The following is an 18,706-nucleotide window of genomic DNA, read 5'->3' as shown; positions in this document are numbered from 1 at the left end:
CCGTTTTTAGACAGTCTTCATCTGACAATGTTTCTTTGACATCTGCCCCATCCTGTTCAGGTGACAACTGCACCCTCCTATGTCTTGTTCTGGTATCACAGAAACAGGAAGTGAGGGAATATCTCTCCAACAGATTCAAAGACTATTGAAAAACAGATAGACATTGTAACTCTTCCCTGCTCTCTCCAAAAAAAAAAAAGAACCACATGGCTGGATTTGGGCTTTAGAAGTCTACTAGTTGTGGGAAAGGTAGATAAGGACTTGGGTTAGTTCATTCTTGAGGTCTTTTTGCAGATCATAAAGAAGATACACCAGATAGAGTAAAATTAGACTTTAATATACAATTCCAGAGCCAATTATCCATAAATGCATTAAAAACAACGGAGGTAGTGGTTCAGGTCCTCTTCACGAGACCCTCCGGAAGGTCTGTGTGCTCACCACATTCCTAGCTGTGAGTTCCTGTAAAGAGAACATCATGTCATTGGGTAGCACACTTCATAATTTAAGACTTACAGGTTATCATGGCAAGTGATACGTTCTCTTGAAAGCCCACCATCACTGATACTCATCTTCTTTGCTCTCCATCACATCCATTGAAACCCTTGGAGATAGCCACTACCTTTAGGTATGGTGGAACGTGTAACCTTCTTCCCTTCCTCCAAACATGAAGTATTGGGCTAAGGTCATTAAAGTGTAACCTAAAGCCAAGTCATGAAAAATTCCAAGGTTATGGCCTCCTCCAAACCTTATTCCACATAGTTGACCACTGGTACTCATCTCCTCTGCTCTCCATCACGTCCATTGAAACCCTTGGAGATATCCACTACCTCCTGATATGGTGGAGCAGGTAACCTTCTCACCTTCCAACCAAGATGAAGCATTGGGCCAAGATCATTAAAGCCTTCCTAAAGACAAATCTTTTAAATGTAATTTAATTTTAGAGTAGAGAAGGGTAGATAAGTAGAGAAGGGAAGGAAGGGGAGAAGGTTACATGCTCCACCATACTTGGAGGTAAGGGATATCGCCATGGGTTTTAATGGATGTGATGAAGAACAGACAAGATGAGTACCAGTGGGGGGAAAATCACGTCCATTGAAACCCTTGGGGAAAGCTACTACCTTCAGGTATGGTGGAACATATAATCTTCTCCCCTTTCGACCAAGATGAAGCATTGGGCCAAGATCATTAAAGCCTTCCTAAAGACAAATCTTTTCAATTTCATTTCATTTTAGAGTAAAGAAGGGTAAAGAAGTAGAGAAGGGAAGGAAGGGGAGAAGGTTACATGCTCCACCATACTTGGAGGTAAGGAATATCGCCAAGGGTTTTAATGGATGTGATGAAGAACAGACGAGATGAGTACCAGTGGTGGGGAAATCACGTCCATTGAAACCCTTGGGGAAAGCTACTACCTTCAGGTATGGTGGAACATATAATCTTCTCCCCTTTTCGACCAAGATGAAGCATTGGGCCAAGATCATTAAAGCCTTCCTAAAGCCAAATCTTTTCATTTTAGAGTAGAGAAGGGCTATACACCCTGACAATTATTTTCTCTGTGTCCCTTTTCTGGGTAGAATTATCCTTGTTATTAGTCATGGTGACCATGACAGGGACCAAAAGTCATGAGAAATCCAAAAGCTTTGGCCTCCTCCAAACCTTATTCCACACAGTTAGCCCAGTGCTTTATATTGGTAGGAAGAGGAGAAGGTTACATGTTCCACCATACTTGGAGGTAAGGGATATCTCCAAGGGTTTTAATGGATGTGATGGAGAACAGACAAGATGAGTACCAATGGTGGGGAAATCACGTCTATTGAAACCCTTGGGGATAGCTACTACCTTCAGGTATGGTGGAACATGTAATCTTCTCCCCTTCCTACCAAGATGAAGCATTGGGCTAAGGTCATTAAAGTCATTATTTTTTTAATTTTAAAGTAGAGAAGGGTTATAAACCCTGCCAACTTTTGGCTGTCTGTGTCCCTTTCTGGGTAGAATTATCCTTGTTATTAGTCATGGTGACCATGACATGGACCAAAAGTCATGAGAAATCCAAAAGCTTTGGCCTCCTCCAAACCTTATCCCACACAGTTAGCCCAGTGCTTTATCTTGGTAGGAAGGGGAGAAGGTTACATGCTCCACCATACTTGGAGGTAAGGGATATCTCCAAGGGTTTAAATGGACGCGATGAAGAGGAGAGGAGTTGAGTATCAGTGGTGGGGAAATCACGTGCAATGAAACCCTTGGAGATATCTACTACCGTCAGGTATGGTGGAACATGTAACCTTCTCCTCTTCCTACCAAGATGAAGCTTTGGGCTAATGTCGTAAGAGTGCATCTAAAGCCAAACCTTTTATTTTAATTTTAGAGTAGATGAAGGTTAAATAACCTGCCAACTATTGGCTGTCTGTAGAATTACCTCCACTATCAGTCATGGTGGGCATTGTCACAGGGACTGAAAGTCATTAAAGATCCAAAAGTTTGGCCTCTTCCAAACCTTATTCCACATAGTTGTCCCAGAGAGTGCAAAGATGGCTTCTTCTGCACCATACAGTCACGGGTCTTTTCATGCTTCAACAGAAACTGGCAACATAACTTCATTTTGAACCCTACCCAAGTGATTGCCAAAGCTTGGAAGAAGCCCATGAACTGTTTCCGCGTGGTCAAAGAGTGGATGAACGTGATACTGGTTAATGAGAAATTATCTGGTATCTCAAATGATTCACAAACAACATTTTGAAAAATATGGGAACCATAGCCGACCTTCGCCTTTCCAAGCCTTGAATCCTTCCAGCCTGAAACATGTGTAGCCCCCCAGTATTATGTCCTAGTCCCCCCAAATCCTGTTCCTTACCAATCTCACCTTTACCCCTTAATATGGGAACCATGGCCAACCTTTGCCTTTCCAAGCCTCGAATCCCTCCAGCCTGAAACACGTGTAGCCCCCCAGTATTATGTCCTAGTCCCCCCAAATCCTGTTCCTTACCAATCTCGCCTTTACCCCTTAATATGGGAACCATGGCCAACCTTCGCCTTTCCAAGCCTTGAATCCCTCCAGCCTGAAACATGTGTAGCCCCCCAGTATTATGTCCTAGCTCCCCCCAAATCCTGTTCCTTACCAATCTCGCCTTTACCCCTTAATATGGGAACCATGGCCAACCTTCGCCTTTCCAAGCCTTGAATCCCTCCAGCCTGAAATACGTGTAGCCCCCCAGTATTATGTCCTAGTCCCCCCAAATCCTGTTCCTTACCAATCTCGCCTTTACCCCTTAATGTGGGAACCATGGCCAACCTTCACCTTTCCAAGCCTGGAATCCCTCCAGCCTGAAACACGTGTAGCCCCCCCCAGTATTATGTCCTAGCTCCCCCCAAATCCTGTTCCTTACCAATCTCGCCTTTACCCCTTAATATGGGAACCATGGCCAACCTTCGCCTTTCCAAGCCTTGAATCCCTCCAGCCTGAAACACATGTAGCCCCCCAGTATTATGTCCTAGTCCCCCCAAATCCTGTTCCTTACCAATCTCGCCTTTACCCCTTAATGTGGGAACCATGGCCAACCTTCACCTTTCCAAGCCTTGAATCCCTCCAGCCTGAAACATGTGTAGCCCCCCCCAGTATTATGTCCTAGCTCCCCCCAAATCCTGTTCCTTACCAATCTCGCCTTTACCCCTTTTTCACATTTCCTAATCTTCCTCTCCCAAAACTCTTTTTTCTTTCTTTTCTTCTCTAGGAATTTTCCCAACTCTCTTCTCTCAAGGGTTCTCGGAATCTTTAGGTAGAAATATAGTAAAGGATTATTTTAATGTCTTGTATAAAGTTGGTCTCACCACGTGCAGCAAGTCGCCTTCCAGCCACTGTTTCCAGCCGCGATTCGGCACCTCGCCTTTCTGAACGCACACCAGCTTGTTACCCTCCCAAAACACGGTGGTCTGATAGAGAGAGAGAGAGAGAGAGAGGGGGGTAAAAGGGTAACTAGAGAGTTGGGGGATACCTAAAAAAAAAAAACGCAGTGCATCGCTACAATACATGGACATTTCCCCATATATCCACCGGAAGTCCCGCCCCTTTTCTGGAACTTTATGTTTAAAAGTTGAAATCGGTATTTATCACGAGAAAATTACCCCCAAACATTTTATATTTACAGTATACATTATATATATATATATATATACATATGCAGTATCTGACAAAAGTAAGTACACCCCCACATTTGCGGAAATCTTTTCTTTTCATGTGACAACACTGAAGAAATGACACTTGTCTACAGGCTCCACCCACTGCAGAAAACTACAGGCGGGGTGGAGACAAGACCAGTCACCCAATCTTAAGGAGAGAGAGCAGCTGTGGGAGGGGCCAAGCAGGCTCCACTCACTACAGAAAACAGGAGGGGGCAGAGACAAGACCAGTCACCCTGCACAAGGAGAGAGAGCAGCTGTGGGAGGGGCCCAACAGGCTCCACCCACTACAGAAAACTACAGGATGGGGGCGGAGACAAGACCAGTCACTCAGCTCAAGGAGAGAGAGCAGCTGTGGGAGGGGCCCAGCAGGCTCCACCCACTACAGAAAACTACAGGATGGGGGCGGAGACAAGACCAGTCACCCATCTCAAGGAGAGAGAGCAGCTGTGGGAGGGGCCCAGCAGGCTCCACCCACTACAGAAAACTACAGGATGGGGGTGGAGACAAGACCAGTCACCCATCTCAAGGAGAGAGAGCAGTGGTGGGAGGGGCCCAACAGGCTCCACCCACTACAGGAGGGGGGTGGAGACAAGACCAGTCACCCATCTCAAGGAAAGAGAGCAGCTGTGGGAGGGGCCCAGCAAGCTCCACCCACTACAGAAAACTACAGGATGGGGGTGGAGACAAGACCAGTCACCCATCTCAAGGAAAGAGAGCAGCTGTGGGAGGGGCCCAGCAAGCTCCACCCACTACAGAAAACTACAGGATGGGGGTGGAGACAAGACCAGTCACCCATCTCAAGGAGAGAGAGCAGCTGTGGGAGGGGCCCAGCAGGCTCCACCCACTACAGAAAACTACAGGATGGGGGTGGAGACAAGACCAGTCACCCATCTCAAAGAGAGAGAGCAGCTGTGGGAGGCGCCCAGCAGGCTCCACCCACTACAGAAAACTACAGGATGGGGGTGGAGACAAGACCAGTCACCCATCTCAAGGAGAGAGAGCAGCTGTGGGAGGCGCCCAGCAGGCTCCACCCACTACAGAAAACTACAGGAGGGGGGCGGAGACAAGACCAGTCACCCATCTCAAGGAGAGAGAACAGCTGTGGGAGGGGCCCAACAGGCTCCACCCACTACAGAAAACTACAGGATGGGGGCGGAGACAAGACCAGTCACCCAGCTCAAGGAGAGAGAGCAGCTGTGGGAGGGGCCGAGCAGGCTCCACCCACTACAGAAAACTACAGGAGGGGTGGAGACAAGACCAGTCACCCATCTCAAGGAGAGAGAGCAGCTGTGGGAGGGGCCCAACAGGCTCCACCCACTACAGAAAACTACAGGAGGGGGGCGGAGACAAGACCAGTCACCCATCTCAAGGAGAGAGAGCAGCTGTGGGAGGCGCCCAGCAGGCTCCACCCATTACAGAAAACTACAGGATGGGGGTGGAGACAAGACCAGTCACTCATCTCAAGGAGAGAGAGCAGCTGTGGGAGGCGCCCAGCAGGCTCCACCTACTATAGAAAACTACAGGATGGGGGTGGAGACAAGACCAGTCACCCATCTCAAGGAGAGAGAGCAGCTGTGGGAGGGGCCCAGCAGGCTCCACCCACTACAGAAAACTACAGGATGGGGGCGGAGACAAGACCAGTCACCCATCTCAAGGAGAGAGAGCAGCTGTGGGAGGGGCCCAGCAGGCTCCACCCACTACAGAAAACTACAGGATGGGGGCGGAGACAAGACCAGTCACCCATCTCAAGGAGAGAGAGCAGCTGTGGGAGGCGCCCAGCAGGCTCCACCCACTACAGAAAACTACAGGAGGGGGGCGGAGACAAGACCAGTCACCCATCTCAAGGAGAGAGAACAGCTGTGGGAGGGGCCCAACAGGCTCCACCCACTACAGAAAACTACAGGATGGGGGCGGAGACAAGACCAGTCACCCAGCTCAAGGAGAGAGAGCAGCTGTGGGAGGGGCCGAGCAGGCTCCACCCACTACAGAAAACTACAGGAGGGGTGGAGACAAGACCAGTCACCCATCTCAAGGAGAGAGAGCAGCTGTGGGAGGGGCCCAACAGGCTCCACCCACTACAGAAAACTACAGGAGGGGGGCGGAGACAAGACCAGTCACCCATCTCAAGGAGAGAGAGCAGCTGTGGGAGGCGCCCAGCAGGCTCCACCCATTACAGAAAACTACAGGATGGGGGTGGAGACAAGACCAGTCACTCATCTCAAGGAGAGAGAGCAGCTGTGGGAGGCGCCCAGCAGGCTCCACCTACTATAGAAAACTACAGGATGGGGGTGGAGACAAGACCAGTCACCCATCTCAAGGAGAGAGAGCAGCTGTGGGAGGGGCCCAGCAGGCTCCACCCACTACAGAAAACTACAGGATGGGGGCGGAGACAAGACCAGTCACCCATCTCAAGGAGAGAGAGCAGCTGTGGGAGGGGCCCAGCAGGCTCCACCCACTACAGAAAACTACAGGATGGGGGCGGAGACAAGACCAGTCACCCATCTCAAGGAGAGAGAGCAGCTGTGGGAGGCGCCCAGCAGGCTCCACCCACTACAGAAAACTACAGGAGGGGCGGAGACAAGACCAGTCACCCATCTCAAGGAGAGAGAGCAGCTGTGGGAGGGGCCCAACAGGCTCCACCCACTACAGAAAACTACAGGAGGGGCGGAGACAAGACCAGTCACCCATCTCAAGGAGAGAGAGCAGCTGTGGGAGGCGCCCAGCAGGCTCCACCCACTACAGAAAACTACAGGAGGGGCGGAGACAAGACCAGTCACCCATCTCAAGGAGAGAGAGCAGCTGTGGGAGGGGCCCAACAGGCTCCACCCACTACAGAAAACTACAGGAGGGGCGGAGACAAGACCAGTCACCCATCTCAAGGATAGGGAGCAGCTGTGGGCGGTCTTTATCACACTGGATGACGGCACAGATCTGGGGGGAAATACACAAAGATCACCGAAATCCCGGGAAGAAGACTCACGATGAATGGATTTAGACAATATTTATTATTCTCAGATTTGATGGAGAACTTGGTGACCCCAAGTGCCCCGATTGGATACAAATTGATTGGACGAGGTGGGTCATTACATGATTGCTACAATCTGGCCAATCATTCAAATTTAGATCCATCAAAACGATGTAATGACTCACCTAGTCCAATCGATTTGTATCCAGTCGGGCAGGCCACCAGGCCCTGCGCTTGACGGATCTAAAGGGGATCGTACAATCAGATTGTAACGTGTGTGTGGCTTTTTATCGGTTGCTATTCTATATCTGTAGATGGCACAATGGGGAACGATGCTTCCAATGAAAAGATGGCCAGATATTAATTCCGCCCTTTATAAAAAAAAGGACTCCGGAGGGATTTCTGATCGTCGCCAGCAGGGGTCAGTGTAGTACAAGGGAAGGATTGCAGTGCAGTCTTGTTGCTCTGGAAGGATATAATGGGGGGTGGGGGAGGGGGAGGGGATATTATATTGATAAAGATGTATATTTATATTCCACAGGAAGGTCGTTTTCTTACACGGCTCTCCATAGATGTGTGCAGAGCGAGCGCGGCATGAGATGTATGGCAATATATATAATATAATATAGATACAAATATCCACACATTCATTATATGTATACATTATATAAAAAGAAGACATGAATTTGTATTGTTCTATCTTTATATTTTTATATAATATATTGTATATTCACTCACCAGCCCCTTTATTAGGTCCCCCCTTGAACCGGTGATATCCCATCCCCCATCCCCCACACCATTACACCCCCACCACCAGCCTGAACCGGTGATACCCCATCCCCCACACCATTACACCCCCACCACCAGCCTGAACCGGTGATATCCCATCCCCCACACCATTACACCCCCACCACCAGCCTGAACCGGTGATACCCCATCCCCCACACCATTACACCCCCACCACCAGCCTGAACCGGTGATATCCCATCCCCCACACCATTACACCCCCACCACCAGCCTGAACCAGTGATACCCCATCCCCCACACCATTACACCCCCACCACCAGCCTGAACCGGTGATACCCCATCCCCCACACCATTACACCCCCACCACCAGCCTGAACCGGTGATACCCCATCCCCCACACCATTACACCCCCACCACCAGCCTGAACTGATGATACCCCATCCCCCGCACCATTACACCCCCACCACCAGCCTGAACCGGTGATACCCCATCCCCCGCACCATTACACCCCCACCACCAGCCTGAACCGGTGATACCCCATCCCCCACACCATTACACCCCCACCACCAGCCTGAACCGGTGATACCCCATCCCCCGCACCATTACAACCCCACCACCAGCCTGAACCGGTGATACCCCATCCCCCACACCATTACACCCTCACCACCAGCCTGAACCAGTGATACCCCATCCCCCACACCATTACACCCCCATCACCAGCCTGAACCGGTGATATCCCATCCCCCACACCATTACACCCCCACCACCAGCCTGAACCGGTGATACCCCATCCCCCACACCATTACACCCCCACCACCAGCCTGAACTGATGATACCCCATCCCCCACACCATTACACCCCCACCACCAGCCTGAACCGGTGATACCCCATCCCCCGCACCATTACACCCCCACCACCAGCCTGAACCGGTGATACCCCATCCCCCACACCATTACACCCCCACCACCAGCCTGAACCGGTGATACCCCATCCCCCGCACCATTACAACCCCACCACCAGCCTGAACCGGTGATACCCCATCCCCCACACCATTACACCCCCACCACCAGCCTGAACCGGTGATACCCCATCCCCCACACCATTACACCCCCATCACCAGCCTGAACCGGTGATACCCCATCCCCCACACCATTACACCCCCACCACCAGCCTGAACCGGTGATACCCCATCCCCCGCACCATTACACCCCCACCACCAGCCTGAACCGGTGATATCCCATCCCCCACACCATTACACCCCCACCACCAGCCTGAACCGGTGATATCCCATCCCCCACACCATTACACCCCCACCACCAGCCTGAACCGTTGATATCCCATCCCCCACACCATTACACCCCCATCACCAGCCTGAACCGGTGATACCCCATCCCCCACACCATTACACCCCCACCACCAGCCTGAACTGGTGATACCCCATCCCCCACACCATTACACCCCCACCACCAGCCTGAACCGGTGATATCCCATCCCCCACACCATTACACCCCCACCACCAGCCTGAACCGGTGATATCCCATCCCCCACACCATTACACCCCCACCACCAGCCTGAACCGGTGATACCCCATCCCCCTCACCATTACACCCCCACCACCAGCCTGAACCGGTGATACCCCATCCCCCACACCATTACACCCCACCACCAGCCTGAACCGATGATACCCCATCCCCCACACCATTACACCCCCACCACCAGCCTGAACCGGTGATACCCCATCCCCCGCACCATTACACCCCCATCACCAGCCTGAACCGGTGATACCCCATCCCCCACACCATTACACCCCCATCACCAGCCTGAACCGGTGATACCCCATCCCCCACACCATTACACCCCCACCACCAGCCTGAACTGGTGATACCCCATCCCCCACACCATTACACCCCCACCACCAGCCTGAACCGGTGATATCCCATCCCCCACACCATTACACCCCCACCACCAGCCTGAACTGATGATACCCCATCCCCCACACCATTACACCCCCACCACCAGCCTGAACCGGTGATACCCCATCCCCCGCACCATTACACCCCCATCACCAGCCTGAACCGGTGATACCCCATCCCCCACACCATTACACCCCCATCACCAGCCTGAACCGGTGATACCCCATCCCCCACACCATTACACCCCCACCACCAGCCTGAACCGGTGATATCCCATCCCCCACACCATTACATCCCCACCACCAGCCTGAACCGGTGATACCCCATCCCCCACACCATTACACCCCCACCACCAGCCTGAACCAGTGATACCCCATCCCCCACACCATTACACCCCCCACCACCAGCCTGAACCGGTGATATCCCATTCCCCACACCATTACACCCCCGCCACCAGCCTGAACCGGTGATATCCCATCCCCCACACCATTACACCCCCACCACCAGCCTGAACCGGTGATACCCCATCCCCCACACCATTACACCCCCATCACCAGCCTGAACCGGTGATACCCCATCCCCCACACCATTACACCCCCACCACCAGCCTGAACTGGTGATACCCCATCCCCCACACCATTACACCCCCACCACCAGCCTGAACCGGTGATATCCCATCCCCCACACCATTACACCCCCACCACCAGCCTGAACTGATGATACCCCATCCCCCACACCATTACACCCCCACCACCAGCCTGAACCGGTGATATCCCATCCCCCACACCATTACACCCCCACCACCAGCCTGAACCGGTGATACCCCATCCCCCGCACCATTACACCCCCATCACCAGCCTGAACCGGTGATACCCCATCCCCCACACCATTACACCCCCACCACCAGCCTGAACTGGTGATACCCCATCCCCCACACCATTACACCCCCACCACCAGCCTGAACCGGTGATACCCCATCCCCCGCACCATTACACCCCCATCACCAGCCTGAACCGGTGATATCCCATCCCCCACACCATTACACCCCCACCACCAGCCTGAACTGGTGATACCCCATCCCCCACACCATTACACCCCCACCACCAGCCTGAACCGGTGATATCCCATCCCCCACACCATTACACCCCCACCACCAGCCTGAACCAGTGATACCCCATCCCCCACACCATTACACCCCCACCACCAGCCTGAACCGGTGATATCCCATCCCCCACACCATTACACCCCCATCACCAGCCTGAACCAGTGATACCCCATCCCCCACACCATTACACCCCCACCACCAGCCTGAACCGGTGATACCCCATCCCCCGCACCATTACACCCCCATCACCAGCCTGAACCGGTGATACCCCATCCCCCACACCATTACACCCCCATCACCAGCCTGAACCGGTGATACCCCATCCCCCACACCATTACACCCCCACCACCAGCCTGAACTGGTGATACCCCATCCCCCACACCATTACACCCCCACCACCAGCCTGAACTGGTGATACCCCATCCCCCACACCATTACACCCCCACCACCAGCCTGAACCGGTGATATCCCATCCCCCACACCATTACACCCCCACCACCAGCCTGAACTGATGATACCCCATCCCCCACACCATTACACCCCCACCACCAGCCTGAACCGGTGATACCCCATCCCCCGCACCATTACACCCCCATCACCAGCCTGAACCGGTGATACCCCATCCCCCACACCATTACACCCCCATCACCAGCCTGAACCGGTGATACCCCATCCCCCACACCATTACACCCCCACCACCAGCCTGAACCGGTGATATCCCATCCCCCACACCATTACATCCCCACCACCAGCCTGAACCGGTGATACCCCATCCCCCACACCATTACACCCCCACCACCAGCCTGAACCAGTGATACCCCATCCCCCACACCATTACACCCCCCACCACCAGCCTGAACCGGTGATATCCCATTCCCCACACCATTACACCCCCACCACCAGCCTGAACCGCTGATACCCCCTCCCCCGCACCATTACACCCCCGCCACCAGCCTGAACCGGTGATATCCCATCCCCCACACCATTACACCCCCACCACCAGCCTGAACCGGTGATACCCCATCCCCCACACCATTACACCCCCATCACCAGCCTGAACCGGTGATACCCCATCCCCCACACCATTACACCCCCACCACCAGCCTGAACTGGTGATACCCCATCCCCCACACCATTACACCCCCACCACCAGCCTGAACCGGTGATATCCCATCCCCCACACCATTACACCCCCACCACCAGCCTGAACTGATGATACCCCATCCCCCACACCATTACACCCCCACCACCAGCCTGAACCGGTGATACCCCATCCCCCGCACCATTACACCCCCATCACCAGCCTGAACCGGTGATACCCCATCCCCCACACCATTACACCCCCATCACCAGCCTGAACCGGTGATACCCCATCCCCCACACCATTACACCCCCACCACCAGCCTGAACTGGTGATATCCCATCCCCCACACCATTACACCCCCACCACCAGCCTGAACTGGTGATACCCCATCCCCCACACCATTACACCCCCACCACCAGCCTGAACCGGTGATATCCCATCCCCCACACCATTACACCCCCACCACCAGCCTGAACCAGTGATACCCCATCCCCCACACCATTACACCCCCACCACCAGCCTGAACCGGTGATATCCCATCCCCCACACCATTACACCCCCACCACCAGCCTGAACCGGTGATATCCCATCCCCCACACCATTACACCCCCACCACCAGCCTGAACCGGTGATATCCCATCCCCCACACCATTACACCCCCACCACCAGCCTGAACCGGTGATATCCCATCCCCCACACCATTACACCCCCACCACCAGCCTGAACCGATGATACCCCATCCCCCACACCATTACACCCCCATCACCAGCCTGAACCGGTGATACCCCATCCCCCACACCATTACACCCCCACCACCAGCCTGAACTGGTGATACCCCATCCCCCACACCATTACACCCCCACCACCAGCCTGAACCGGGGATATCCCATCCCCCACACCATTACACCCCCACCACCAGCCTGAACTGGTGATACCCCATCCCCCACACCATTACACCCCCACCACCAGCCTGAACCGGTGATACCCCATCCCCCACACCATTACACCCCCACCACCAGCCTGAACCGGTGATACCCCATCCCCCACACCATTACACCCCCACCACCAGCCTGAACCAGTGATACCCCATCCCCCACACCATTACACCCCCACCACCAGCCTGAACCGGTGATATCCCATCCCCCACACCATTACACCCCCACCACCAGCCTGAACCGGTGATATCCCATCCCCCACACCATTACACCCCCACCACCAGCCTGAACCGGTGATATCCCATCCCCCACACCATTACACCCCCACCACCAGCCTGAACCGGTGATACCCCACCCCCCCACCATTACACCCCCACCACCAGCCTGAACCAGTGATACCCCATCCCCCACACCATTACACCCCCCACCACCAGCCTGAACCGGTGATACCCCACCCCCCCCACCATTACACCCCCACCACCAGCCTGAACCAGTGATACCCCATCCCCCACACCATTACACCCCCACCACCAGCCTGAACCGGTGATACCCCATCCCCCACACCATTACACCCCCCACCACCAGCCTGAACCGGTGATATCCCATCCCCCACACCATTACACCCCCACCACCAGCCTGAACTGGTGATATCCCATCCCCCACACCATTACACCCCCACCACCAGCCTGAACCGGTGATACCCCATCCCCCACACCATTACACTCCCACCATCAGCCTGAACCGGTGATACCCCATCCCCCACACCATTACACCCCCACCACCAGCCTGAACCGGTGATACCCCATCCCCCACACCATTACACCCCCACCACCAGCCTGAACTGGTGATATCCCATCCCCCACACCATTACACCCCCACCACCAGCCTGAACTGGTGATATCCCATCCCCCACACCATTACACCCCCCACCACCAGCCTGAACCGATGATACCCCATCCCCCACACCATTACACACCCACCACCAGCCTGAACCGGTGATACCCCATCCCCCACACCATTACACTCCCACCATCAGCCTGAACCGGTGATACCCCATCCCCCACACCATTACACCCCCACCACCAGCCTGAACCGGTGATACCCCATCCCCCACACCATTACACCCCCACCACCAGCCTGAACCAGTGATACCCCATCCCCCACACCATTACACCCCCACCACCAGCCTGAACCGGTGATACCCCATCCCCCACACCATTACACCCCCACCACCAGCCTGAACCGGTGATATCCCATCCCCCACACCATTACACCCCCACCACCAGCCTGAACCGGTGATACCCCATCCCCCACACCATTACACCCCCACCACCAGCCTGAACCTGTGATACCCCATCCCCCGCACCATTACACCCCCACCACCAGCCTGAACCGGTGATATCCCATCCCCCACACCATTACACCCCCACCACCAACCTGAACCGGTGATATCCCATCCCCCACACCATTACACCCCCACCACCAGCCTGAACCGGTGATATCCCATCCCCCACACCATTACACCCCCACCACCAGCCTGAACCGGTGATATCCCATCCCCCACACCATTACACCCCCACCACCAGCCTGAACCGGTGATATCCCATCCCCCACACCATTACACCCCCACCACCAGCCTGAACCGGTGATATCCCATCCCCCACACCATTACACCCCCACCACCAGCCTGAACCGGTGATACCCCATCCCCCACACCATTACACCCCCACCACCAGCCTGAACCTGTGATACCCCATCCCCCGCACCATTACACCCCCACCACCAGCCTGAACCGGTGATATCCCATCCCCCACACCATTACACCCCCACCACCAACCTGAACCGGTGATATCCCATCCCCCACACCATTACACCCCCACCACCAGCCTGAACCGGTGATATCCCATCCCCCACACCATTACACCCCCACCACCAGCCTGAACCGGTGATATCCCATCCCCCACACCATTACACCCCCACCACCAGCCTGAACCGGTGATATCCCATCCCCCACACCATTACACCCCCACCACCAACCTGAACCGGTGATATCCCATCCCCCACACCATTACACCCCCACCACCAGCCTGAACCGGTGATATCCCATCCCCCACACCATTACACCCCCACCACCAGCCTGAACCGGTGATACCCCATCCCCCCACACCATTACATTCCCACCACCAGCCTGAACTGGTGATATCCCATCCCCCACACCATTACACCCCCCACCACCAGCCTGAACCGGTGATATCCCATCCCCCACACCATTACACCCCCACCACCAGCCTGAACCAGTGATATCCCATCCCCCACACCATTACACCCCCACCACCAGCCTGAACCGGTGATACCCCATCCCCCACACCATTACACCCCCACCACCAGCCTGAACCAGTGATATCCCATCCCCCACACCATTACACCCCCACCACCAGCCTGAACCAGTGATACCCCATCCCCCACACCATTACACCCCCACCACCAGCCTGAACCGGTGATACCCCATCCCCCACACCATTACACCCCCACCACCAGCCTGAACCGGTGATACCCCATCCCCCACACCATTACACCCCCATCACCAGCCTGAACCGGTGATACCCCATCCCCCACACCATTACACCCCCACCACCAGCCTGAACTGGTGATACCCCATCCCCCACACCATTACACCCCCACCACCAGCCTGAACTGGTGATACCCCATCCCCCACACCATTACACCCCCACCACCAGCCTGAACCGGTGATACCCCATCCCCCACACCATTACACCCCCACCACCAGCCTGAACCGGTGATATCCCATCCCCCACACCATTACACCCCCACCACCAGCCTGAACCGGTGATACCCCACCCCCCCCACCATTACACCCCCACCACCAGCCTGAACCAGTGATACCCCATCCCCCACACCATTACACCCCCCACCACCAGCCTGAACCGGTGATACCCCACCCCCCCCACCATTACACCCCCACCACCAGCCTGAACCAGTGATACCCCATCCCCCACACCATTACACCCCCCACCACCAGCCTGAACCGGTGATATCCCATCCCCCACACCATTACACCCCCACCACCAGCCTGAACCGCTGATACCCCCTCCCCCACACCATTACACCCCCACCACCAGCCTGAACCGGTGATATCCCATCCCCCACACCATTACACCCCCACCACCAGCCTGAACCAGTGATATCCCATCCCCCACACCATTACACCCCCACCACCAGCCTGAACCGGTGATACCCCATCCCCCACACCATTACACCCCCACCACCAGCCTGAACCAGTGATATCCCATCCCCCACACCATTACACCCCCACCACCAGCCTGAACCAGTGATACCCCATCCCCCACACCATTACACCCCCACCACCAGCCTGAACCGGTGATACCCCATCCCCCACACCATTACACCCCCACCACCAGCCTGAACCGGTGATATCCCATCCCCCACACCATTACACCCCCACCACCAGCCTGAACCGGTGATACCCCATCCCCCACACCATTACACCCCCACCACCAGCCTGAACCAGTGATACCCCATCCCCCACACCATTACACCCCCACCACCAGCCTGAACCGGTGATATCCCATCCCCCACACCATTACACCCCCACCACCAGCCTGAACCGGTGATACCCCATCCCCCACACCATTACACCCCCACCACCAGCCTGAACCGGTGATACCCCATCCCCCACACCATTACATGACACCACCAGCCTGAACCGGTGATATCCCATCCCCCACACCATTACACCCCCACCACCAGCCTGAACTGGTGATATCCCATCCCCCCACACCATTACACCCCCACCACCAGCCTGAACCGGTGATACCCCATCCCCCACACCATTACATGACACCACCAGCCTGAACCGGTGATATCCCATCCCCCACACCATTACACCCCCACCACCAGCCTGAACTGGTGATATCCCATCCCCCCACACCATTACACCCCCACCACCAGCCTGAACCGGTGATATCCCATCCCCCACACCATTACACCCCCACCACCAGCCTGAACCGGAGATATCCCATCCCCCACACCATTACACCCCCCACCACCAGCCTGAACCGGTGATATCCCATCCCCCCACACCATTACATCCCCACCACCAGCCTGAACCGGTGATATCCCATCCCCCACACCATTACACCCCCACCACCAGCCTGAACCGGTGATATCCCATCCCCCCACACCATTACACCCCCACCACCAGCCTGAACCAGTGATACCCCATCCCCCACACCATTACACCCCCACCACCAGCCTGAACCAGTGATACCCCATCCCCCACACCATTATACCCCCACCACCAGCCTGAACCGGTGATATCCCATCCCCCCACACCATTACACCCCCACCACCAGCCTGAACCAGTGATACCCCATCCCCCACACCATTACACCCCCACCACCAGCCTGAACCAGTGATACCCCATCCCCCACACCATTACACCCCCACCACCAGCCTGAACCGGTGATATCCCATCCCCCACACCATTACACCCCCACCACCAGCCTGAACCAGTGATACCCCATCCCCCACACCATTACACCCCCCACCACCAGCCTGAACCGGTGATATCCCACCCCCCGCACCATTACACCCCCACCACCAGCCTGAACTGGTGATATCCCATCCCCCACACCATTACACCCCCACCACCAGCCTGAACCGGTGATATCCCATCCCCCCACACCATTACACCCCCACCACCAGCCTGAACCGGTGATATCCCATCCCCCACACCATTACACCCCCACCACCAGCCTGAACCGGTGATATCCCATCCCCCCACACCATTACACCCCCACCACCAGCCTGAACCGGTGATATCCCATCCCCCACACCATTACACCCCCCACCACCAGCCTGAACCGGTGATACCCCATCCCCCACACCATTACACCCCCACCACCAGCCTGAACCGGTGATATCCCATCCCCCACACCATTACACCCCCCACCACCAGCCTGAACCGGTGATATCCCATCCCCCTCACCATTACACCCCCACCACCAGCCTGAACCGGTGATATCCCATCCCCCACACCATTACACCCCCACCACCAGACTGAACCAGTGATATCCCATCCCCCACACCATTACACCCCCACCACCAGCCTGAACCGGTGATACCCCATCCCCCACACCATTACACCCCCACCACCAGCCTGAACCAGTGATATCCCATCCCCCACACCATTACACCCCCACCACCAGCCTGAACCGGTGATATCCCATCCCCCACACCATCACAGGCCCTACATGAAGGACCGTTCATCCTTCATGTAGATTAGGGGGCCGGATGCATGGATTAGGGGGTGGTGCCTGTGCGTCCTTCATGTAAACTAGGGGCCCGGACGCATGGATTAGGGGGGTGGTGGCCGTGCGTCTTTCATGTAGATTAGGGGGCCGGACGCATGGATTAGGGGGGCGGTGCCCATGCATCCTTCATGTATACTAGGGGGCCGGACGCATGGATTAGGGGGGTGGGATTGTTCGTCCTTCATGTAGACTAGGGGGCCGGACGCATGGATTAGGGGGGTAGGACTGTTCGTCCTTCATGTAGACTAGGGGGCCGGACACGTGGATTAGGGGGGCGGTGCCCATGCGTCTTTCATGTAGATTAGGGACCCGGACGCATGGATTAGGGAGGTGGGACTGTTCGTCCTTCATGTAGACTAGGGGGCCGGACGCATGGATTAGGGGGGCGGTGTCCGTGCGCCCTGCATGTAGACTAGGGGGCCGGACGCAT

General features: G+C 55.6%; 1 protein-coding gene across 1 annotated transcript in view; it reads right to left on the bottom strand.

Moving 5' to 3' along the window:
* Positions 1 to 316: 316 nt before the first annotated feature.
* Positions 317 to 18,706, bottom strand: part of RBP5 (retinol binding protein 5) — a 31,243-nt gene continuing 12,853 nt past the window's right edge. Inside the window, exons 3-4 of the mRNA XM_077467140.1 lie at positions 3,823 to 3,924; positions 317 to 459 (exon numbers count right to left, since the gene is read on the bottom strand). Of these exons, the coding sequence (XP_077323266.1) occupies positions 406 to 459; positions 3,823 to 3,924 (156 nt within the window). The 3' untranslated portion in view covers positions 317 to 405. The remainder of the gene's footprint in view (positions 460 to 3,822; positions 3,925 to 18,706) is intronic.

This window comes from Lithobates pipiens, unplaced genomic scaffold, assembly GCF_037356315.1.
Source record: "Lithobates pipiens isolate NorthernLeopardFrog02 unplaced genomic scaffold, aLitPip1_a1.2 Scaffold_47, whole genome shotgun sequence".
In the NCBI taxonomy this organism is placed as follows: domain Eukaryota; kingdom Metazoa; phylum Chordata; class Amphibia; order Anura; family Ranidae; genus Lithobates; species Lithobates pipiens.
The sequence above is the reverse complement of the archived record's forward strand: the minus strand, read 5'-3'. Positions and strand labels throughout refer to the sequence as shown.